The sequence below is a fragment of the Anolis sagrei genome, chromosome 1, assembly GCF_037176765.1.
Source record: "Anolis sagrei isolate rAnoSag1 chromosome 1, rAnoSag1.mat, whole genome shotgun sequence".
NCBI classification, from domain to species: Eukaryota; Metazoa; Chordata; class Lepidosauria; order Squamata; family Dactyloidae; genus Anolis; species Anolis sagrei.
The window spans coordinates 286,990,159-287,016,209 of NC_090021.1; the positions used below are offsets into that span (position 1 = coordinate 286,990,159).

Below are 26,051 nucleotides of genomic sequence, written 5' to 3' on the forward strand. Positions count from 1 at the left end.
CTCCCACCGGGACATTCCACAGATATATAAACCTCACTTGCCTAGTTTCCAACAAACCTCACAACTTTTGAGGATGCCTGCTATAGATGTGGGTGAAATGTCAGGAGAGAATTCTTCTAGAATATGGCCATATAGCCCAGAAAACTCACATCAACCCAGTGATTCTGGCCATGAAAGCCTTTGACAACACAATAATAATCATACTGATTTAGTATATTTGTCTCTAACCCCCTTTTCACTTTATTATACCTTAATGGAAGAAACAATCCCATTAATTGTGTTTAATTACACAATTTACATTTAATGTATTGCCTTTTTTAAATTTTCGTTTTGTATGTATTGTGTTGATTTTGTTGTAAGCCGACCCGAGTCCTTGTGGAGAGGGGCGGGATATAAATAAAGATTAGATTGTGATTATTATAAATTTCAGTGTGTGCTAAACTCCTAATCTTGTAACTAAGAAAACTTAATTTTTGAGTTTCTCATTGAAGTAAGTGTTATATAGCCCATTTCATTCACAAATTGTTTTTTAATATAGATGTGTTATTTCTCAGAACATTAGAGTCAGCCTAAAGGTATAAAGTTTTAAACCTGTAGCTTGCTGAAATTCCTAGCTACTGTTCTCCTCAGAAGACTCCAGTTAAAAACATAGTTCAAATTTCTGTTACATAGATCCAGAAATGAGTTTAGGGGTACTTATTGGTTCCCTATAGACTGGAGCAGGAACTAAAGTGCCGTATATACTCGAGTATGAGCCAAGTTTCCAGTCCCCTTTTTAAATACTGAATTAGCCCTCCTCAGCTTATATTTGTCAAGCTTATTTATTATTTTACTCTGTTGTTGTTGTTGTTATTATTATTATTATTACATTTATGATTTTACTCTATTATTGTTATTACATTTATTATTTTACTCTATTATTACAGTTGTTATTACATTACCATTATTTTACTCTGTTATTGTTGGAAGGATACGTAAGCACATTTACATTGAAGAAGGTTAGAATAATGGTTTAAGCAGAGTTGGGCAGTCATATCCTAAATTACATTTTTATGTAAATATTCAAAAACATCTAACCTACTGATACTTCAGTTAATGTGATTTTACTGCTAAATATTTTTATTTTGCAATTTACCAATAGCTGCTTATACTCGAGTCAATATGTTTTCCCAGTTTTTTGTGGCAAAATTAGGTGACTCGGCTTGTATTCAGGTCGGCTTATACTAGTCTAGTATATACAGTACTCTCTGGGTACAGTCCAACAGTAAATGCTAGACTACATAAACCAGGGGTCCTCAAACTTATTAAGCAGAGGGCCAGGTCACAGTCCCTCAAACTGTTGGAGGGCCGGATTATAATTTGGAAAAAAACCACACACACACAAATGAATTCCTATGCATACTGCACATATCTTATTTGTAATGCAAAAAAAAAAAACCTCTTAAAAACAATACAATAATTAAAATGAAGAACAATTTTAACAAATATAAACTTATTAGTTTTTCAATGGGAAGTTTGGCCTGCTTTTGGCTGATGAGATAGGATTGTTGTGGATTTTGTTGTTGTTGTCTGCTTTCAAGTCATTTCAGACTTAGGATGACCCTGAGCGAGGGCCGGGTAAATGATGTTGGAGGGCCGTCTCTGGCCCTCGGGCCTTAGTTTGAGGACCCCTGACATAAACTGTCAAAGTTAAACAGAGGATTTTAAATCAATATTAGTTATTTTAATGTTTTTGTATGTGTATAGTCTAGTATGTTTCGGCATTGAATGTTTGCAGTTTATATGTTGTGCTCCACCTAAGTCCCCTTGTGGGTGAGAAGGGCAGAATATAAATGCTTTAAATGAATAAATAAATAAATGAAAGTGCTTATTGTACAAGTAGAAGCCACCATCCCAACAAATAGCCTAAATTTAATCAGGTAATTTCAGTGAGTTACCATGGAAAGCAATATCTGACTAAGGCTACACTGCACAAATGCTATTTGTTCTCTTAGGTGAAATATTGTGTTCTTTCTTTAGGAAATACAAGTCAGCAGCCTTCGCTGTACCCAGTTATCAATGCTGCCATGACCTTGTCAGGATTCCTTGATTTCCAAGAACCTAATCAAGATATACAGAACCTTGTTTCAGATAAGGAGATGACTAAGTTATCTGGTCCTGCATCCATTAGCTATTCGCCCTTACACTTGTCCATGCAGACAGAAGAAGAGAAAGTGTCAGGGGACAAAACCATCTCAGAGCAATGCAGTAGTTCACTTCAAAGCCAGTCCTTTCCTTCTGATCCATCTGTGAAGGAAGATTCCAAAAGGACAATAGAACAGCCGGAGCAGATGGCGGTCTCTACTCTGAATCCCTTAGAAAGTAAAATGAACAAGAAAAAGAAAAAGAAAAAATTGAAAAAGAAGAAGGCCCTGCGAGCAGCAGCTCGTGTGCCTGAGAACAGTGATACAGAACAAGATGTAAGTGATTCAAAACCTCTCAGGAAAGTCAAGGCAATCAGGGCACCCAAAGGGGGAAACGTGACCACATCCAGCCTCCCAAAGCAAGAGGATACTCCCAAGGAAGGAAAGAATGCAAAAGATGAGGATGAAAGTGACACATCTCTGGAATTTGTGGAAGTTCCCAAATCTCCTCTTGAAGTGGTAACCATCCCCTCATCAGAGTCAGGAGACGAAAAACCAGACAGCCCTTCCAAGAGGATTGCCTTGAACTCCTCGGAACAAATTTTAAGAGAAGCATCTAGATCTGGCTATGATGAAGTCAGTTCTACTAGTGAGATTGGAACAATCTATAGGGACGGTGTAGCTAGAAGGTGAGTTGGAAAGCCTGCATTTCTCCCTACATTTGTGTTACTGTAGTAACTGATAAGAGTTTATGGACTTCTTCATGTTGTACTTTGAATTTCTCCTGTTTTATAAAGCTGTTTGGCAAAAGAGTCCTTTTTAAATACTAATATCCTTGTTGTCCTTGCTCAAATAGACTCAGTGAAGCAATTCTTATAGAATGGAAACTTTGTTTCATAGTTGCTAGTTGCAAAGTATGTTAATGTGGTTCTAGTTGTCACTTCTTTCCCTTGGAAATATTTCTCCGGAGGCTTTTGCATTAAAATAATTTACAACTGTATTTTTGTGTATATGGAAAGCCTAAATGTTTTAGTGATTTTATATTCTTTTTCTCTCTCTACAGTATAGCTGAGACTCAAACATCTGTATCATCATTGAGAGGATCAAAAAACTCATCAGGTAATCCATATGTGTTTTTTTAGTGGAGAAGAAACATTGCTGAAATATTGCAAGAATAAAATTCAGATACCTAAATTTCTGGGCTGGTTATTGTTGGGTGAGTGGGCTAATTAACAAATGACCTTCCCCATAATTGTACAGCAATGGCGTGATCCAACACCAGTAGCCCAAAGTGATTTAAAAAACCCAAGAACACACAGACCAATGTTATCTCTTTCATAGGAGGCTTTTCTTTATAGCAAAATAATATGATTGCATTATTTACAAGAACAAGGTTTCCATAACACAAATAAAGTTCAACCTTCACACTGGAGCTTCACACACGAGTCCTTCTCATAATGAAGCCTACCTCACACTCTGAGGCCTTTCTCCCACAGTGAGGCCTACTACCACTGAGGCATTTTCTCACACAGAGAGGCTTCTCTCACACTGAGAGCTCTCTCAGACTGGGGTGTTACTAAGCAACAGGCACACCTGCTTATATTGAACTACTGCTTTTGTTGAGTCATTTAACCATTTCAGTGCTTGACTCACATTTTGGTAAATAAAAATACCTAGTTAATTTTTAATATTGTGTTAAAAATAATTTAGTTATTGTGGTTTTTGAATGTTTACGCTCTTTGCTGCCTTTTTGATCTACTTGATATGAGATTTCTCCATAGCCAAGCAACCTGTTTTGAAGAGACCCCATAATGTTTCCTAGATACACATGGCAGCTACAACTAGCTAATTATGGAGTCAAAGACTACTGTGAGATGGTTTGTTTAAACACATATAGCACACTAATCATCTTCTTGAACTAAAGAATGTTGGCAATTTAAAGCCAGTTGCTAGTTTGAATGAGCTTGTTTTCTGCTTCACCAAGGGATAAGGACCTACACCAGTTGTATTACATTTCACGGAAGAATATTCCAGCTGAACATTAGAATGCACTTCCTGATGGTCAAAGTCAGGGGTCCTCAAACCTTTTAAACAGAGGGCCAGGTCACAGTCCCTCAAACTGTTGGAGGGCCGGATTATAATTTGAAAAAAAGAAGAAGAATGAATTCCTATGCACATACGTATCTTATTTGTAGTGCAAATAACACTTAATACTGTACAATAATTAAAATGAAGAACAATTTTAACAAATACAAAATTGTTAGTATTTCAATGGGAAGTATGGGCCTACTTTTGGCTGATGAGATAGGATTGTTGTTGTTATGTGCTTTCAAGTCATTTCACCCTTAGGTTGACCCTGAGCGAGGGCCGGGTAAATGACCTTGGAGGGCCGCATCTGACCCTTGGGCCTTAGTTTGAGGACCCCTGGTCAAAGTAGTTAGATAGTGAATTGGAATATTCCAGAAAGTGATTAGCTCTCCTTCATTTGAGTTTTTAAAAAAGAGATTGGATCAGCCATAAAGCTTTAGCTGTAGATTCCTATATGATGGAGTGGAGGAATCAATAGACACGATGATCCTTGGGGTCCTTCCATGATTCCTAAAGATCAAATTCAATTATCTTCCTCTTTGGCTCAAAGATCATGTAGATCAGAAGTGGGGAACTATGGGATGCCACTGTTGATTAATGATTGGAGATAGCAGTGGGATTCTTCCATGCATTATTTGTCTCACCAGCACAAATACTAGCAGCACATAGAAAAATCTAAAGGGTGGGCTTTTGTAGTCAGGGCATTGGAGCCACACATGGGTTAAACATTTCCCTCCCTGATATACTATATAATCTGGCTACCAGTATTAAAAAGACTCTAAAATCACTACAGTAAAGAAAGAATAACACTCATAAACAGGGGAATTCCAGACAAGAAAGAATCAGGGCCAGCTAAACAGCTCCCAACAAATGATTCACCCAGCCACGAAGCAGCCAAGCCTTGAAGCTGCAAGGCTAATCAAAGTGATCAAAGTGATCAATTGCAGCATTCACACTTGCCTCAAACAGACAAGAGTTCTTTCTCCCACCCTGGACATTCCACAGATATATAAACCCCACTTGCCTAGTTTTCAACAAACCTCACAACCTCTGAGGATGCCTGCCATAGATGTGGTGAAACATCAGGAGAGAATGCTTTTGGAACATAGCCATACAGCCCAAAAAACTCACAACTACTCATATTATTATCTAGTTTTCTACACTAAATTTAATCTTGGCTCCTTTTCCTATTCTTTTAAGTAAGAACTCATAAAGATTACATTTTTTTTTTACAACATTGGCGATCTGGCAGAACAGATGTTGCAACCAGATCGCCCTCACATCCAATAATGCAGTAAACTACATTAGCCAAACACCTGGTATTTTAGCATGAAGGCTTTTCTTATTTAGTTTTATTTTATTATGGTATTATTAACAAGATGTGTAATTAACTTCAGACGTTGACCATTGTATTTGACAGAAGTGTCTTCAGAGCCAGGGGAAGAAGAAGAACCCACTGAAGGGGTTTTTGAAGGCCATTCGGCTTCAGTAAATGCCATGCAGATTTATGGGAATTTGCTGTACACCTGCTCAGCAGACAAAACTGTCCGTGCATTTAACTTAGTGGTAAGCAGACTGACTGAGGATGTTCTGCGTGTTGAAGCCTATGTTCCCATGTAAAATCCCACAAAACACCAGACAATACAACCAGAGTTAATGGAGCATGATTTCAAGCAGTTAAATACAGCAAAACCAGTGAAGTTCAACTCCAACTTTTTCACTATCCTCAGTTAGGATCAGAGCTGTTTCGAAGTAATAAAATGTGACTGGCTGGTCTCTCAGCCAAGGAGAGGGCTGTTTCTGAGACTTCCCAAGTGTGGAGGGAAAAGCAGGCGTGATCAGTGCATGCCAGCGTGGTGCGCATGTGTGGGCGAGGGAGAGTGTGTAAAGTGGCAGGGAGGCTCACGCCAGCGAGTCCCTTCAAGGCATGGGGGTTCTGTGTAGGAAGTTTGGCCCTATTCTATCATTGGTGGGGTTCAGAGTGCTTTTTGACTTAGGTGAATCCCAGAAAATGTCCCAAATGTCAAGGTCTATTTTCCCCAAACTCCACCAGTGTTCACATTTGGGCATATTGGATATTTGTGCCAAGTTGGATCCAGATCCATCATTGTTTGAGTCCACAGTGCTCTCTGGATGTAGGTGAATTACAACTCCAAAACTCAAGGTCAATGCCTATCAAACCCTTCCAGTATTTTCTGTTGGTCATGGGAGTTCCGTGTGCCAAGTTTGGTTCAATTCCATTGTTGGTAGAGTTCAGAATGCTCAATTGTAGGTTAATTATAAATCCCAGCAACTGCAACTCCCAAATGACCAAATCATTCCCCACGCCTCCAATCCCACCAGTATTCAAATTTGGACGTATCGTGTACTTGTGCTCAATTTGATCCAGTGAATGAAAATACATCCTGCATATCAGATATTTGCATTATGATTTATAACAGTAGCAAAATTACAGTTATAAAGTAGCAACAAAAATAATTTTATGGTTGGGGGTCACCACAACATGAGGAACTGTATTAAGGGGTCACAACATTAGGAAGGTTGAGAAACACTGCTCTAGATGTCACTGGACTTCAGTGTCTGTCACTCCTCATCTTTGGCTGTATTAGTTGGGCCTAACTGGAATCTCCTATCTGGAGAACTATAGTTTTACTATCCCAATTTATACTCGAATGTTATTTTGCTTATCAAGAAAACCTTATATATAATAATATAGCTGTAGCAATGACTTGCAATCCATCCTCACATATCATGTTTGTATTTGAACAACATGAAACAATTCGGGCAGGGAAATTAATTGGAAAACAAGTTTGTGTACATGACTGGTGGGTACATTGCCCATATGTTTCTTAACGGCACAGGAGCAGGAAGATAAATGATTAATTTTGAAACAAAGCTTTTGGATGTGTCTCACATTATGATCTGTTTCCAGGGTTTGAGTAAATTAATGTTGTAATGCTTTACTCCGCCTTTCACAGAACAGGAAGTGTGTTGGTGTTTTTGAAGGGCATACCTCAAAAGTGAACTGCCTCCTGGTGACTCAGACAACAGGGAAAAGTTCAGCACTCTATTCAGGCTCCAGTGACCACAACATAAATTGTTATAACATCAAGGTAATTGTAAACAAAAATGTTTAAATGTTTTGAAAGAAAACAGTGGTCTCTATATGTTTAAAGGGGTTAGAGCTGCAGGGTCCTTGTGAAAGGAAAAAAACAGCCCATGTAAATAAAACTGTAAATACTTTTTTTTAACCTGAGATAACACTTTTCTAAGCATTTGTTGAACTTCTAGCCCTAAACAGTTCAATCTCTGCCTATCTTTGAGATCGCATCTCCTTCTATGAACCAACGGGAACCCTAAGATCTACTGCGGAGCCCCTTCTCTCATTCCCACCACTGTCACTAACACAGTTGGTGGGGATGAGAGAAAGGGCCTTCTCGGTGGTGGCCCCCTCACGTCTGGAAGGCCCTCTTCTGAGAAATAAGGCAGGCCCCATCCCTCTCCTCTTTTTGTAAGAGCTTGAAGACTTAGTGGTTTCACCAGGCCTTCAAGAATGACTACTACTAGCCCCTGCCCTTGGCCGGGGACTTGCACTCCCACCCACTACCCTGGACAGTTCCTCAATAGGCCCTGGAAATGAACAGCCACAGGCCCCACTATTACTATTGTTGGAGCCGGTTATTTCACTTTACCTGTTCCCCTGGCCCCCCATGTCTTGCTTTGTATTAGCCTTGGTCTGGCCCTCTTAATTTGCCTAGGCCCACTCTGAAATCCTGGCCCAAACAGTTAATCTTGGATGAAAGAACTGGGTGGGATTGATTTTTAATGTATATGTGTTTTGATAATTTCATGCTGTTTTGATAATTTTATGCTTATGTTTTGCTTACTCTGTATGTTTTTGTGTTTTATTATATGGAAACCGCCCTGAGTCCCCTAGGGGAGATAGAGCGGTATATAAAGAAAGTTATTATTATTATTATCACCACAAAAGCACAGTATGTCACAGCAAACGAGATCTATATGCTGGATTTCATATCACAATCACAAGTCAAACACTTCCCAAGCTTCTAGGACTGTGTGATGTATTTTCGAATGATGCGCGCAGATCCAAGTATGGTAGCCTTTTGCAGTTGACAGGTCGTGATTTTGTCGATGTTTATTGTTTCTAAATGCCGGCTGAGATCTTTTCGCACGCACCCAGTGTGCCAATGACCACTGGAACCATCTGTACTGGTTTATGCCAGAGCCGTTGCAGTTTGATTTTGAGGTCTTGATAGCGGCTGAGTTTTTCCTGTTGTTTTTCCTCAATATGACTGTCACCTGGTATGGCGAATTCAATAATCCAGACTTTTTTCTTTTCCACAATCGTGATGTCTGGCGTGTTGTGTCAATCTGGATTCGAAAGTCCCACAGTATTTTTGCATGCTCATTTTCCACGACCTTTGGGGGTTTATGGATCCCACCAATTCTTTGCTGCTGGCAGGTTGTACTTGTGACATAAGTTCCTGTGAATCATTTGGGCCACAGAGTTGGGTCTTTGTTTGTAGTCCGTCTGTGCTATTTTCTTGCAACAGCTGAGTATATGGTCCATGGTTTCATCAGCTTCCTTTCCCAGTCTGCATTTTGGGTCATGAGCTGATTGTTTGATCCTGGCCTTGATTGCATTTGTTTTGATGGCTTGTTCCTATTATTATTATTATTATTATTATTATTATTATTATTATTATTATTATGTTGTCCATGCCATTATGATGGAAGACCTGTAAATAGAGAGGGAGGACTTCTCTTTTTAGCCACATGTAGGGCATCAGTGGAAGTGGCTGTAAATACAGTAGCCTTACCTTCTTCTGAGACTGTATGATTTGCCCAAGGTCACCCAGTGAGTTTCCATGGTTGGGCAGATATTCAAACCATGGCCTCCAAAATAAAATGCTAAAATCACTACAGTACTCTGGATCTACATGTTACCATTTGGAAAAGTGAGCCTATTTATACAGTTCAGTTCACTTTTACAATTAAGTTGCTAATTCACTCAGTGTGCCTCAATGGACATAACTGCTGTTTGGAATGAAGGCCTGCCAGCTCCATACAATATGATTAATTAACAAAGATCGCTTTCAGATTTCTTCTTTAGGGCCACTTTGTCTAAAGAGGATCACTAAATCTCTCAATTACTAAATTTATCACTGTTGTCTTCCTGTTAACAGACTAGAAAACTTCTGGATCAGTTTAAACTTGATGACCGTGTGCTCTGCCTGCATAGTAGATGGAGGATCCTTTATGCAGGACTTGCAAATGGAAATGTGGTTTCTTTCAGTTTAAAGGTAAGCATTTGAGGTGTATTCCATTAGAGCCATTTCTAAATGTTGTGGCAGTTGCAGCTAACTAATACTGAAAAAAAAACCCCCCGCTTTCATATTTTTAACTAAGAGCTTATTTTAAAAGCTGAAATAAATGGGGGCTTAGCACTTTAGTGGCGTAGATTTCAGGTCAGTAAAAGGCACCTGTTTTTTGCTTGAACATCCAAACACACCCTCAAAAATGCTTTCTTGAAATGGGGTTGTATTAGTAAAGGGCTACTGATTATGTGTTAAAATGTGTGTTTTTCCAGAACAACAAGCAACTTGATGTCTTTGAATGCCACGGTCCCCGAGCAATCAGCAGTCTTGCCACAGCCCAAGAAGGGGCACGAAGATTGCTGATAGTGGGATCCTATGATTCTACAATCAGTGTCCGAGATGCCCGAAACGGACTTCTGCTTCGGACCCTGGAAGGTCACAGCAAAACTGTACTCTGTATGAAGGCAAGTAGCTTTAAATGAATGCTTTACATGGGCAAACTTAATCTTTGGTGTTTCTACCTGTTTGAGCCTTTCAAAATCTGTAACTAAAACCCATAGTCTGGTATACATTAATTACCGGAAGCACTTTGGAGCTTCAAATGGGTCTTTCCAACCTTACATGAAATTCCAGGTTTTTAAACTAAAGATGTTCCACAAGTGTGTGTTCTGCCACTAAGCTATAACTTTTCTCCTTTTAGTCTCATCCAATAGCATAAGTATGAGTCATTCTTCCCCCCTTTTGTTGCCTTTTGTTCGGATTCCTTTGCTTTCTTTTTCTCACTATCACTGGAGTTTGTTTCTGATAGATTTCAGTTCTGAGAATTTAAAAGGTTGCTTTTCTGGACTACAACTCCTAGAAGACCCATAGCAAAAATCAATACAAAATAGCTTTTTTTAAGATCAGTTCTATGTATTGTCAAAGGCTTTCACGGCTGAAATCACTGGGTTGTTGTAAGTTTTTCGAGCTATATGGCCATATTACAGAAGCATTCTCTCCTGACGTTTCACCTGCAAGTGAAACTCCCACAGTTTGGGGGTCCTCCAGTATTGAACCTGGAGACTCAGGTATCTGCGGTGGCTGGGAGGGCCTTTGCACAATTAAAACTGGTGCGCCAAATGTGTCTGTTCCTTGAAAAGCTAGATCTGGCCACGGTGGTACATACCTTAGTTACATTCCATCTGGATGTTTGTTTTGCAGTTTGTGCCCCTCCCCCGTATAGCAGATTGAACCTCACTTTCTGTCCCTGTGATAATTGGGTTTTGGAAAATTTGGGTTGTTGTGGAAAGAAGGATTGCTGATAAAGCTTCAGTGGTGACATCTTTTCACCACAATAATTCTTTCAGGAGTGAATTTCTCTTTTGAGGGGTTGATTTCCCTCACTTCCTGCTGTCTCATCCCTGTTCTTAATTATGAGTTGTTTGTAAGTCAGATGTTTGTAACTTGGGGACTGCCTGTACTTCATAGAATCATAGAGTTGGAGGAGACCTTGTGGGCCATCCAGTCTAATCTCCTGCCAAGAAGCAGGAAAATCACAATCAAAGAACCCCAACAAATGGCCATCCAGCCTCTGTTTAAAAGCCTCCAAAGAAGGAGCCTCCACCACACTCCAGGGCAGAGAGTTCCAGTGCTGAACAGCTCTCACAGTTCATATATTTGTGTTTTTGCAATAGGCTTTAAATCTACTAAACAGAGTTGGTAGAAGGAAGAGAGCAGCTCTTGATGAAATTTTATGAGTGACTGGATGTCTGGTTGTCTTTTCCAAGGTTGTGAATGATCTGGTGTTCAGTGGCTCCAGTGACCAGTCTGTCCATGCCCACAACATACATGTAAGTTGCTCATACAGTTTAAACAAAGTGATTTTGAATGTGTTTGAAACTAAAAAAAAACAGGAAACATTTCAGGTTTCCTAGCATATAACAGTTCCAAACAGTTTCCTAAATTCCTTACTGAAACCAGAATCTTAGCCACTACTACAGATTTCTCAAACTGGTATTAAGTTGCGCTTTTAGGGCAGCTTATTGCAATCTATTTTGTATGTTACTTTAGACATCCAAACACTGAATGCGCACAATGTGTCATGTTGAAGAAAGATGTACAAACTGCCATGTTTCTCCAACATTCATGGAAACAAGGTTTGTTGGAGTATCTGAAAGTGAAGCACATATGTTCATAGTTGGCATGCTGTGTATTATTTTATATGAGAAGTTATCTTAGCCAGGTATTAAAATATTTGTGGCATTGTGCCTTCAGTATGACTTTGAGACATGGCAATCCTATCATAGGATTTTCTTGGTGATAATGATTCAGAAGAGTTTGTCATTTTCCACCCAGCACATTTCTATGGCTGATTGGGGATATGAAATCTGGTCTCCTGGAATCCTAATCCAGCACTCAAACCACTATACCAGACTGGATTATTAAAATATACACTTATAATATTTACAGCTGTAGAAGTTGCCAGAATAATACTTTGTCCTCTCTATGTTGGTGCTATTGGCATTTTTCCTCTCGTCCATTACACCCCAGACTGTAACACTTGTGCATTTGTTTTCTCTGTGAATAACAGATGTTAGAGTTTTTCCTTTAAAAAGCTATTTTTCTGCTTTTTAAAGGAGAAATTCCTGGTTTGCCGTTAAATTCTACTGTCATGGGTTTCTGTACGGCTTGAGGAGATGCCTGGGAGCTGTAAAAATAGTCTGGGATCACATGTGGCCTATGCTAGTGGCAGGTGTCTCTGATTTATCCATCACTTGATAACCTTTTTTTCAGACTGGGGAGTTGGTGCGGATCTACAAAGGTCACAACCATGCAGTAACAGTTGTGAACATCTTGGGAAAGGTGATGGTAACAGCCTGCTTGGACAAATGTGTTCGTGTTTATGAGCTGCAGGTAAAAAAAGAAAGAATTTATATGTGTTGATTTTAATGCCATACAACATAACTCCAATTTAAAAGCCATATCTACTGACTTTTATATGTACGGCAGTCCCCAGGTTACAAACATCCAATTTACAAATGACTCATAGTTAAGAACAGGGGTAAGACAAAAGGAATCTAGCCTTAGGAAAGGAAATTCACTCTTTGAAGACTTATCATGGGGGAAAGGTGTCTTCACTGAAGCTTAATAATCAATCTTTGTTTCCACAACAAACCATTTTTTTCAAAATTCAGTAATCACAGGGAAAGAAAATGGGGTGAAATCTTTTAAACAGGGGCACACTTAAAAATGTGCTTACAAACAAATTCAACTTAAGAACAAACCTATAAAAGCTATTTTGTTTGTAATTTGGGGACTGCTTATATTAAATGTTGTACTTTGGGGACTGCTTATATTAAATGTTGTACTTTTCCCCATGTGATCCTATGGAAATATTTTAGAAACTCCCAGCATTATGTCCTCTAAATGCACTTTACTATGGATCTAGGAATGTCTGCCTGCCCCATCCCTCTCTGAAAACTATATCCTAGTCCATATTCATCTGTTCATGCTCGGCATTATCTTTAAATTTTAATTATTGCATCTGGCCCAGCCATAGGTTTTAACTGTCACTGTGTTATTGTTAAATGTTTATTTCTTTTTTGTTATGAGTTTTATTTTATTTCTTTGTATTATTTGTTGTTATTGCTTTGTGATTGATGTGTTGTGGGCTCGGCCTCATGTAAGCCGCACCGAGTCCCTTGGGAGATGATAGCAGGGTATAAATACGTTAATAAATTTATTATTATTATTATTATTATTATTATTCAAACATTCAGTGAGATGCAATTTAGAGCAATGCATCATATTTCAAAATTGGGTTTTTAACAACAACAACACTTTATGTGTATTCTGCCCTGTCTCCCCGAGGGGACTCAGGGTAGATTCCAGCATATTCAGACATATACAGACATAAGGGCAAACATTCAATGTCTCGAAACAATGAGTTGAGAAGCAGCTGTGCAGATTTCAGCGTCTGTTACTTTCTAATTGGAAGTTTTAGAATACAGTAAATTGGAACTCTAGATCCGGAATCCCTCAACCAAAATGGACCTGTGATCCAAAAAGTAAAAAAAAAAAAAGTTCGGCACTTGATAGCCTATTTTTGTCATTTAGATAAATCCTGTAGTAAAATTAACAGCATCTGCATGTGATTGAGTTAAGTTTATTCTTAGGATTGTGTTACATGTTTAAAAGAAGAGCAGAAATTTTACATAAAGTAAAATCTGTAAATGAAACTGGAGCTGTGTCTCAAGATGCTCAGAGGATGTTTGCTTATTTAGTTAATAAGCTCAAATGCATTTCAGTCTGCGTGCATTCATTAGGTCTTCTTTGTAGACTATTTAGAAATCTAATTTCAGAAATACTTTGATCAGGAACTCTCAGACCATTTACTAGACAAATGAAAAGGAATTAAATAGTCCCAGAGTTTTTTTGTCTAGAAATAATCGAGGTTAGATTCTAAATAATCCTTCCAGGAAAAGATTCTGCCTGAACATTAGGAAGACCTTCCTGACAGTAAGAGCTGTTCAGCAGTGGAATGTGTTGCCTTTGAGGGTGGTGGAGTCTCTTCCTTTGGAGGTTTTTAAGCAAAGGTTGGCTGGTCATCTTGTCTGGAATGCTTTGATTGTGTGTTCTGCATGACAGAATGGAGATGACCTGAATGGGTCTGGGGTTCTCTTCGAACTCTTACGATTCTATGAAGCAGGCCTTAAGAGAGTACACAAGCTGAAACATTTATTTACTGAAAAAGCGGCAATTTTATGAGCACCTTGAGCTGTGTTTTCTGTTTCTTTTGCAGTTTGCAGGTTAGCTCATCATGCATAGGTAGTTTGATTTGAATATTTAGAAGCCTTTAATTGTTTTAACATCTTTTTCTGAGGTCATTTAGTGTGGCTTTTTGTGGCAGGAGGGTTGGCAGCATTTTGAGAATTGAAATAGCATTGTGAAGTATGCTTCTCCCCAAGAAGTGGAAGGTTGTTAGCTGTACATATTAGCTCTGTGAGCACATTTTAAAAAGAAATGTATGCAATTATTGACTACTTTATTTATGCAGTTATTCATGTATGCAGTTATTAACTACTTTTTTCTCCCCTTTTCCATTCCCACCTCAAGTCCCATGATCGTTTGCAAGTCTATGGAGGACATTCGGATATGATTATGTGCATGACCATTCATAAGAGCATGGTAATATTTTTCTTTTCTTTTCCATCAAGTTATGGGGTCCCTCAATGAAATAATTGTTCAGGAGTGGGTTAGTCTCCCTAGCCAAATATCTGCGAAGAACCTCATCCTTCACAGCATTGTTACTATGGACCCTTGAAAGTCCCTAGTAAGGTTCAAGGAAAGCCAGAAACAATTGTATCCGATGAGCACAAATTTGCTTCCAGTACTTTTGCCCCATTGTTATTGTTGGCTGTGAAATAAGATTTTTCAGCTTTAACATAAGCTAAAGTGACTTTTTTTTTGCAAACATCAAAGCAATATCAGAGCAGCAGCCCATTGGAAACCATCACCAGGAGAACCATGGGACACATCTCTATGTGCATGCATATACAGTATAATAACAATGGCAATAGTAGTAAATAGGTGTTGTTGATCCTGGTTAGATACTGGCCCTTCTAGTGGAATTTTATTAGGTTAAGGAACTCCACTACAATACTCTCGATCACACAGAGCCTTGAATTTGAATTCAAAGGAACGTGAGTAAACAGGGTCCCTTAAATTTCTTGCTCCCTGTGCTTTGGGAAGGTCAGCAATGTTGGGACCGATATAGAGGTATTGGGATTGCATTTTTTTTGTTTTTGCACACACATGCCCTTTTTCTATTTTTAGAACATTTCTCATATCCTTGTGACTCATACTCTGTTGTGTAAGTGGCCTAGAACACCTGTCAATGCCTAGATTGCTTTGTCACAAATGTTTCCTTTTTGCTCCTCCTAAATAAGATTTGCCTTCAATCAAATTTGACTCAAAGATTTCAACTTGGTTCCACCCACATAAGTTTGAGCTCAACTTAATGTAATTAAGCTGGACCTTTATTCAGGGAATAATCCCAAGTGCATTGTAAGGGCTTCATAACTATAAGCAACCTACGTTTTATGATTGTTCTTGTGATCGTTCCCCTAATATATTTTGAATTTTAAGTTCAAACTTAATGAGGAGGATGTTTTTAAAGAGCTAAGAATAGGCTAACCAGTACTTACAATATTTTTAATACTAATATTAACTCTTTTATTCATGAAATATTGAAACTAAAGGGTTTTTAAGTAGTTTAGTATTCACTTTCCAGTTCTGCTTGTTCTCTTTTAAAAGACTGTAAAAATACTTTTTGAAACCTTTTCCAGAAGTGCTTTTTCCTAATGTTTGGAAGCTACTGCAAAGTAAATCAAGAATTTTAGCTTATCCAGTAATGCCATTTAGCACCTTAGTTTGATTTGGATTTTTTTTTCTAGTCTTATTAATAAAATTTGTTTGTTCTCCTTTTTTCCAGATCTATACAGGTTGTTATGATGGTAGCATCCAGGCTGTTCGGCTGAACTTGATGCAGAATTATCGTTGTTGGGTAGAGTTTAAAAACAGTTTTCTTAGTTAGATGTGAAATCTGTTTGTTAGCTTAACTTATTTGTTACCTCTGTACTCTGTCTATTCTTAAAATATGTTCAAGGCGACTAACAGTAAAATAATGAAATATAACAGTACAAAGCCATATAAAAAGCATGTAAAAAGTGGCCATTTAAAATACAATTAGGAGCCCCCAGTGGTGCAGTGGTTAAACAGATGAGCTGCTGAATTTGCTGACCGAAAGGTTGGCGGTTTGAATCCAGAGAGTGGGGTGAGCTCCTGCTGTTAGCCCCAGCTTCTGCCAACCTAGCAGTTTGAAAACATGCAAATGTGAGTAGATCAATAGGTGCCGCTTTGGCAGGACGGTAATGGCACTCCATGCTGTCATGCTGGCCACATGACCTTTTGGCTTAGAAATGGAGATGAGCACCCCCAGAGTTGGATATGACTAGGCTTAATGTCTAGTTGTATCTTTACCTTATTGAACTGAATATAAAAATTACAGGCAGATGATTCTGGAAGAATAAACCTTGAAGAGTTTCGACATCTTTGGGATAAGATTAAAAACTGGCAGGTATTAATTGAAACTTTTGCCAACGTAGCAATTTGAAAACATGCAAATGTGAGTAGATCAGTAGGTTCTGCTCTGGTGGGAAGGTAACGACGTTCCATGCAATCGTCTCGACCACATGAATTTGGAGGTGTCTACGGACAACACTGGCTCTTCGGCTTAGAAATGGAGATGAGCACGACCCCCAGAATCGGACTTAATGAGCACCAACCCCCACAACTAGACTTAATGTCAAGGGGAAACCTTTACCTTTACTTAAAATACAGTTATACAGATTGGCTATTACTATTCCAGAAATCCAAAATGCTGTAAAATCTGAATTTGGCTGAGATAATGACACCTTTGCTTCTTGCACAAAATTATTAAATATATTGTATAAAATTACTTGTAGCTTATCTGTATACTCTGTTTACTAAACATACATGCATTTTATGTTTAGACTTGGGTACCATTTCCAAGATGATGATGATGATGATGGTAATAACTTTATTCTTATACCTCAACACCATCTTCTCAAAGGGACTCGGAGCAGCTTACATATGGGGCAGAATGTTCACACGACATAAAAGCAAAACAATCCATTAAAGCAAAAAACACAATTAAATAAAAACATAGATAAAACAGCAGCATTCTGTATGTGCAAATATTCCACAATAATTTTTTTCCCCAAAAAGCATCTGACCCCAAGCATTTTGGCTTAAGGATACTCAACATGTATTAAAATGGTATGATTGTTAAATTGTGGAACAAAATTTAAAAATAATATTTTCTTTCTTAAAAGAAATGTCTGTTTAAACTAAAGATGGTTTTTAGTCTCAGGCAGAATTTATTTACAGTTTTTATATACAGCTTTTCTCACCTCTAGGGGGACTCAAAGCGGTTTACACATAGCTGGCAAAATTCAACGCCTTACATTGAACACTGCCAATCCATAACAATTGCAATAAAAAATCACAGTTCAGCATAAATCATAATAAGAAGACTCTCCCTCATCAGGAAGTAGCCTAAGAAATAATTGGATTTAGTGTACCCAATGAAACTCACTGCTTCTGGCACAGGGCTGCTGTAGAAACCAGAATTCAAGGCACTTGTCTGCCAGAATGGCTTCATTGTTTTGAATGGCTTACAACAGAAGTGGGCAACGCGTGGACCACATAACTTCTCATCTTTTTCATAGATCCATTAGGGACTTCATTTCTTTTTATGGTCTCAGTGTCTCACAGATTTTTTTTGATGTTTTGACTTTACAAATTGTTTAATTTCTTTTAAATTAACATTTATATTTATACTTTTGTCAATCTTTTTGTATAACAATTTAACCTGAATTGAGTTCAATTATTGGGGGGTAGATGGCATGATGATAATAATGTTAATGATAATAATATAATTATTATTTTGAAAGGGCAAGACCAGGTCATATCACCCACCTAATACCTTATCTATGGACATTTTTTTAACTTTCTCATAATATGTAGTTTCTAAATATCAGTCCCAGTGTATTGCATAGACATTCTGATCATATTTGAAAGAAACTATACACCTGCTAGCAGAGTTACAGCCTATAGTGCTGGAGACTATTTATGATCCCCCACCCTCACCCATAGTCATTCTGGACGAAGCATGACTACTTGGCAGATGCATGTCTTTTCAGGCGTCTCAGCTGTCTTGGGCTCAATTTCACAGCAGATTTTGGCAGCACACAACTATAGATTTGGATCACAGCCAAGATTACTGTTGTTCTTTGTGCATAGAAGCTGTTCCACTTAGAATAGCTTTATGCATTTCAGTAACATGGTTCTAGGATTTATAGTGCTGCAGGGGGTTCATAGTATCACCTTCCAGGTGTTGTTACAATGTAATTCCTAGTAGCCCTTGCCAGCATAGCCTGCATAGATCTTATTTTTGTATATGTGTAAGGGATAAGTCAGATCGTACTCACTTTTGTGTGTTGTATTTACATATCGGTCCTGCCTATGTTGATTTGTATGCTTGTTTCGTATTATAATTTTTATATCCTCAACATTCTGTCTCTAACATTTCTATTCTATATCTCTTGCCAGTGGCATGGATGTTCACTCATATTTGGAGTTGTGGACCACCTGAAGCAGCATTTATTAAATGATCACACCAACCCAAATTTTCAAACATTAAAGTGTCGCTGGAGGAACTGTGATGCTTTCTTCACCTCCAGGAAAGGTTCCAAGCAGGTATGTAGTGAAGTGTTGCAGTAAAATAAAACTTAAAGAGAATGTTTGAAATTGACTATCAACTATTGTATATACTCTAGTACAAGCTGAGTTTTTCAGCCCTTTTTTAGGCTGAAAAGGCCCCTCTCGGCTTATTCTTGAATCAAAGTTGTTCATTATTTTACTCTGTTGTTATTATTATTATTATTATTATTATTATTATTATTACATTTATTATTTTTCTCTATTTATTATTATTACAATTACATTATTTACTCTATTATTGTAATTATTACATTTATTATTTTACTCTTATTATTATTATTATATTTACATTATTTTACTCTATTGTTATTATTGCATTTATTATTTAACTCTATTATTATTGTTATCATTAAATTTCCATTATTCTACTATATCATTGATTGAGTGAAATCTCTGTTTGGTAAAGTTTTTTCCCTCTTCTCTATCTATAGGATGCTGTGGGACATATTGAAAAACATGCAGAGGATGATAGCAAGATTGACTCATGAAGCTTTTTCGCCTCCCACATTGGGAAGTCCTTTTTATAAACTGGAAGTATTCCATGCCTTGTCCGCCTCAAGCCCAGTCCTTTTTTCTTCCCCAATTCATATTTGGAGTAGGAAAAGGACTTAGGCCTTTCCCCCTTTTTTCTTTTTTGATACAGAGACAGCATCTTGCTTGCAGCTCTGTAGAGAAGGAAATGACTGACAGACTTAGACCAAACAAAACAACGTTGAACTCATTCACAGTAACAACAAGACCATTTATGATGTCTTCCTTTTTCAAAAAATACATTTCACACGTCTAAAATGTGTTATTTAGAGAAATGTTTAGTACACTGGGTGCCTACATACATTGTTCACCTTTCTGTTTTTATGTTGTATACCAGATCTTCTCAGGTAGTTTATAGATTGGGATTTGGGCAATGACGATGATAATAAAACACAGACCAGAAAATGCCATTTAAATATTGAGTGCTGCCTTTCCTTTCATAGTATGTCTCTTTCGATGAGAGACCTTAAAGGGAAGTATAAGCATGCAGGAATGGTTTCCTCTTTAATCTTCAGTTTATATTGTGTGTTAGCCTTCATTTTCAAGGCATGATGCAATGACTCAGAGCAATGGGTTCAAATTACAGGAAAGGAGATGCCATCTAAATATTAGGAAGAACTTCCTGACCATAACAGTTGTTTGATAGTGGAACACACTTCCTTGGAGTGTGGTGGAAGCTCTTCCTTTGGGGGCTTATAAACAAAAGCTGGATGGCCATCTGTCAGGGGTGCTTTGTGCTGTTCTTGCATGGCAGGGGGTTGGACTGGATGGCCTATTCCAACTCTATGATTCTATGACTTTTCCAAACTGAACAGCAAAATCCATCTAAACTAGAAGGAACATCATCCAATTAGCCTGTTCCTTCCACTTTTAATTACTGCACCTTGATGCAAAGGCTAGTGCAGATAATAATTTCATATTTTAAGCGTTTGCACCCGTATGTTTAAATCCAGTGATTTCTTGATGCAGGAATAGGCCTATGGCCCTGAGCCTGGAAGTTTAGGACCCATTGTGACATTGTAAGTTGCTGAGCTTTGGAGTCCTGCATTGAGTCTGAACATGTTCACTGCTGTCTAATAGTAATAATAATATAATAACTTTATTTTTATACCCCACCACCATCTCCCTGAAGGTTCTCAGGGCAGCGTACAAGGGACAAGTCGAGAAATACAGATTAAAACTCACACAATAAAATTACAATGAAATCAACAACATAAAAAAACACACATTACAATCACAGTACACAGTCTAGTTGACACATGGCCACCCTGTGTTTTTAAAAGTGTTTTTGATTGGTCCACTTTCCCTAGTGTAATCTGGTTTTTATTTCTGCCAAATTCCTTTTTTTTTTTGTAGTTTGAATGTTACTGCGAAACAAAAAGGCTATTGGATGTTAAACATGAACTTTTAAAATCCAAGGAACTTTTAAAATCCAAGAAGCTAAGAATATCATGTGTGTACGTTGTGCCACCATTTACTGTAATGAGGTAGAAGTAGCAGCCTACACAACCAATATAATGGGAAGACGATAATTAAGAATGATTGAAATGGGTTTGTGGGAACTTTGGTGCTGTTCTCTTGGGGAGGATGTAGCAGTTCCCACTACTCAAGTTTATATAAAGGGTTTTTTTTTTTCTCTTTAGCTCTAAGCCAGCTTTCTTCTTATCACTGGCTTCAGTCTTTATTTGATTTATTCCAGAGGGAAAGTGAGAATCCCTGTAACTGTCTCGAAATGCCTACCCACGTAGGTCTTAACTTCTTTCATTTTATTGTCTCTAATGATGTCTAAATATTAAGAGATCAAAGGTTGTTTACAACATTTGGACATTTAAGGTAATGCACACATAGTTGCCTTTAAGAACAGACCTATATCTGGAAGCTGTTTTCAGCTCAACTTGAAAACTTGTCAGAAGACTTGGACATGCTGTGGACTTTGTAGCATGTAAAATTATATGTAGTTCAGTGGTTCTTATCCTTTAGTTTTCAACCATCGACATCTCTGATGATTGGCAATGCTAGCTTAAGCTTTTGGGAGTTGTCAAAAACAGCTGGAGGAAAAAACAATTGAGAAAAACTGCTCTATATAAAATATTTCCTTTTTACTCTTTCCCTGTGCCTAGATAACCTGATAACCTGCTTGGTGAAGGAGGAGACTCTTATTCTGCAGCCTATTTTAAGGTGGTTTCCAAGCAGTGTTAGTCCTTTGTTTGTTGGCACTTTGGACTTATTTTCTCCTGGTAGAACAAACTAAGGGAAGTTGTAAAGAGATCCACAAGAAGCTCTAGGGTTCAACCCATAGAGAAATGGGTACACATTTTTGTAATAGATTGATTTTAGGTCATCTAAAGCTAAACATGAATGAAATGAAGGTACAGAGACAGTGTGTTTGTGAGAAAAATATGTGGCATGCAGTGTTTGTGCATTCTTGATAATGAGTGAATGGATTTGAATTTTTGCATCTTCCCCAGTGATAACTTCTTACTTATAGTGAGTTTGTTTGCAAATATTTTTTTCTACTAGAGTACTAAGTGTTACCAACCTACACTAGACTTGTTTCCTTAGCTGCTGTAATAGGATGTGTGAATGTGTGTGTTTTAAGATGGTTGAAAAAAACTTTTCCTTTCATCCATTTTTGGGATGCCTTTGCGACAATTTGCTTTTAGCCTGATTTAGCAATAGTGTGCGGTTGTGTCTTACCAAAGTTTGGTTCTGTTTGTGGGCCTTTATTAAACTCTGAGAAGAACAGTTCTAAGCCATGTCATATCCATAAAATAGTATTACCCCTTAATTGTGGAAGTTCTCAGCACTTCATTATACTCTGATAAAACTTCTGTTAGAGTTGTTACAGTCCCTTATTTCAGGTTATAGAAGTTCTTCTGCTATATATCAGGGATTTTTGTTTTGTTTTGTTTTTGGTTTGAGGTTCTGCTTTCTGTACTTCAGCCTCTTTATACAGAAATGTTAGCATGTTCCTCTAGGTCTCTGACAGAAAATGTGGCAACACAAAGGCCATTTTCATTGTCAAATTGTGAAATGTAGATTGTCAAGTTCTTGCATTTTCGGGTTTCTGACATCTTTCTACAAATAAGTCGAAATTATCTTGAGAAAGTTTTGTTTTGAAGGTAAAGAGATAGAAATGAAGTGGCTAGAGGGAATTGTGGAGTGTGTTTTTGACTTGTGTGGGAGTGTGAAGTTATGTGTTGGCTAATGCCTGAGCAAGCTGTTGTGGGCTGTCTATGGAGTGAATTTGGACTGCATGCCAACACACTTCCCCAACACAAAAGGCATTTATTTGATGCCATTTGTCTTATTTAGTGAATGTAAGGATTTGGTGTGTGTTAAGAGCTGTGCGGGAATGGTTTGTGTATCAAATTTCAGGGAATTGCTCTGTTGTTCAGCTGTTTCAATCTTTTTTTTACAACTGAATGCCAGTGCATAACCCAGCTTCTGTTTGCCCCTTGAGACAAATAGGCTTCATGAATCAAGACACCAAAACTACAGTCCACATTTCAGTTCATCTTGTGAGCTCTGGGTTGCATTTTAATTATCAGTTAGATTGTAAGCTGTTTTGGCTATAACATTGATTTTTAAAATTGCAAGTTCTAGCTTATTCATACATTCAATGGCATTTAGTTGTGTGTTTTTTTTAAAAAAAGCAATGCACAACAAATGTCTATCTTACTCTAAATGTTGGTTTTCCTAGATTTCTAGGACCCTGGTAAGATGGATTCATGCAAAGGACAAAGTATGCACTCTTCATGTACAAAATTATAATATGAACACAACCAGAAAGGCTCAAATTGTACACCAGTTAAAACAAGGAAGAGATTGATGTGCCTGTAAGAATAGTAGATGAGAGAAACTGCATAAGTAATAAACTCCAATAGCTTTCTTGGAAGCTTTCACTACCCTATTTTGTTTCTGTGGGATGATGTGTGTGACTTTTCTCATGAGTAAAGATGTGTGAACTCACATGCACAGAATGACTTGGTCTTTCCTTTCCTTTTTACTACAAGCTGTGAACTAAATAAACAAAAAGAAAAAAGAAAATAAATATACTTTATAACAACAGAAGTCTGGTGTTGCCTAAATTCTTCCTGTCTCTCTGTGAATATTCTGAAGGGTTTGATTAATGACTTGACTTTTTGTATAAGGATCAGGAAAGTAGTTATTTAGGATTTGCTTGGAGCAATTCTTAATTGCACGTAGTAGTAGTAGTAGTAACAAATAATAATAATAATAATAATAATAATAATAATAATAATAATTTATTTGTATTCTACCCTATGTTCTCGAGGAGACTCAGGGCAGATTCCAGCATATACAGACACATTCAATGCCTAGAAACAACAAAACACAGATAAAGGTAAAGCCTTCTCCTTTCATGTCCAGCTCTGGGACTGGTGCTCATCTCCATTTCTAAGCCGAAGAACCTGCGTTGTCTGGAGACACCTCTGGGGCCATGTGGCCAGCATGACTGCATGGAGCACTGTTTATCTTCCCACCAAGGCAGTACCTATTGATCTCACGTTTGCAAGTTTTCAATCTGCTAGGTTGGCAGAAACGGGCTAGCAGTGGGAGCTCACCCTGCCCTGCAGATTCGAACCACCAACATTCCAGTCAGCAAGTTCAGCAGCTCTGCGATTTAACCCATTGCGCCACCACAATGGGTTAAACCACTTACACTTACCAGGGTGTTTCCAAAATTCCTTATAGATTGGTATTTTTTTCTGACGTGGAATTTCCATGTAATGGAAGACTTGTTCCTTGGAGCAGTACAATATGGTTGGAAGTGCTATGATTGTGGGCCCTTCCACACAGCCCTACATCCCAGAATATCAAGGCAGAAAATCCCACAATATCTGTTTTGAACTGAGTCATGTTGTTCTGAACTACAAAGAGTAAACTACTTTACTGTTCACCTGCATGGCATATTTTCTTTCTCTGACAAGGCAGTGTCTGGGCTGATCAAATGTGAACTACATGTGGTTTATTTTACATAATGCTACAGATTTTACCTGGATGTATAACACACACACTCTCTCTCATCCTCTTTCTACACAATCCATTTGAAAATGTTAGAAAAGTTCACTTCTTTTGAATGACTCAAAATCCCCCAATTGACGAGAACAGTGGCAGTATTGTTTGGGAGATTCTGAATGATACATTGATTTATTATAGAAGTATTTGGCCATGGGAATAATGCTTAAAGCATATGTAGGACTAGAATAAAACACACACACACAAGAAGAAATTTCAAACAGTTACATATTTGAAACGCATTATTTAAGTACAGGCAGTCCCTGAGTTACAAACATCTGACCTACATAGAACTCCTAATTACAAATGAGGGTGAGGCAACAGGAAGTAAAAAGAAATCTATTCCTAGGAAGGAAATTCCCGTAAGAGTTATCGTGGGGAAAAGGTGTCTGTACTGAAGTTTTTATCACCAATCCTTGTTTCCACAACAAGCCAACATTTTCAAAATCGAATTGTCACAGGGACAGAAAGTGAGGATTTGTTGTATCCAAAACTAAAATAAAAGTTAGAGACACGCTTTAGCAATGTACTAGTTCCAGATTACATTCAAATTCCAACTTAAGAGCAAACCTTCAGAAACTATCTTGCTCGTAACTCGCAGATCGACTGTACAATGAATACACTTAAATGAGATACATCCATTTGGGTAGTTCCGCAAATCCTTTGATAGTGATAACATTCCTAGACCCTGAGGATTTTTGAATCAGGAGGTTTAGAGCTGCAAGAGGGGAGGAAAGTGCCATAGCACTAGTATACATCTACTAGTGTAACATTGGCATTAGGCCAATGTACAGTAGATTGAACAACAGTCCGCAGTGCAATGGTGGCAGACACCTTTTGCAATATGATACTGCTGATGTCAGTTATCAAGAAGTAGAAAGGTAGATTTTAGATTCACAACTTTTATCTGGTAAAAAGGGAGCGAGACACATTAAGTGTTATTGATCTGCAACTCAATACTGGCTGGCTTCTTTTTGACAAAATTCCGGGCCTCATTTCAAGAACGAGCACAAATGAGGATAAGAACACAAGTCTGTGTGGCCTTCAGGCATACATGGTGAGCTGTAGCCACTGGAAGAAAAGGGGAAAAAACAATATTAAATGATAATAGACGTTACTAAAAGTGCAGGGGGAAAGGTGCGGCTCCCCCTTGCAATCTTCGCAAGTCTGTTTTCATTTATCCAAAACTAGCATCCAAGTAAATGGTGGGATTTTCTAAGTAACTATGTATAGGGTCAGATTTAAATCCTGCTATCATTCCAATATTTAAAGAAAGCAAAGCCTAAATGAGAACATCTGGGCTTATGAACACATTGCTCTTGAGAAAACTCAATAACAGTATATTTCAAGGCGAGACACCTTTGTATTAGCTAACTCAGAAGTCTCGCCTTTTCAGTTTTGCGCCCATACCCACTGTTGGAAAGTGCTGAACAGACTGCACTTTGGCACCATGAGATGCAGAGCCAACCCTTAAGAAATGGGGCCACAAAGTGGAGCCCACAACATGTGAGTGTGGAGAAGAGCAAACCACAGGCCACCTATTACAATGTAACCTGAGCCCTGCCACGTGCACAATGGAGGACCT

The 26,051-nt window shown here is 38.0% G+C and overlaps 2 protein-coding genes across 3 annotated transcripts in view; one reads left to right on the forward strand and one right to left on the reverse strand.

Moving 5' to 3' along the window:
- ZNF106 (zinc finger protein 106) overlaps positions 1 to 23,500 on the forward strand; it is a 55,414-nt gene extending 31,914 nt beyond the window's left edge. The window contains exons 11-22 of the mRNA XM_060760923.2: positions 2,020 to 2,812; positions 3,187 to 3,242; positions 5,632 to 5,777; positions 7,190 to 7,324; positions 9,419 to 9,535; positions 9,823 to 10,014; positions 11,317 to 11,379; positions 12,323 to 12,442; positions 14,645 to 14,716; positions 16,023 to 16,094; positions 18,725 to 18,871; positions 19,327 to 23,500. Of these exons, the coding sequence (XP_060616906.2) occupies positions 2,020 to 2,812; positions 3,187 to 3,242; positions 5,632 to 5,777; positions 7,190 to 7,324; positions 9,419 to 9,535; positions 9,823 to 10,014; positions 11,317 to 11,379; positions 12,323 to 12,442; positions 14,645 to 14,716; positions 16,023 to 16,094; positions 18,725 to 18,871; positions 19,327 to 19,383 (1,970 nt within the window). The 3' untranslated portion in view covers positions 19,384 to 23,500. The remainder of the gene's footprint in view (positions 1 to 2,019; positions 2,813 to 3,186; positions 3,243 to 5,631; positions 5,778 to 7,189; positions 7,325 to 9,418; positions 9,536 to 9,822; positions 10,015 to 11,316; positions 11,380 to 12,322; positions 12,443 to 14,644; positions 14,717 to 16,022; positions 16,095 to 18,724; positions 18,872 to 19,326) is intronic.
- Positions 23,501 to 24,676: 1,176 nt separating this feature from the next.
- CAPN3 (calpain 3) overlaps positions 24,677 to 26,051 on the reverse strand; it is a 33,355-nt gene continuing 31,980 nt past the window's right edge. For both annotated transcript variants that reach the window (XM_060760939.2, XM_060760934.2), the window contains one exon: positions 24,677 to 25,537. In XM_060760939.2, coding sequence (XP_060616922.2) covers positions 25,511 to 25,537 — 27 coding nt within the window. In that variant the 3' untranslated portion in view covers positions 24,677 to 25,510. The remainder of the gene's footprint in view (positions 25,538 to 26,051) is intronic.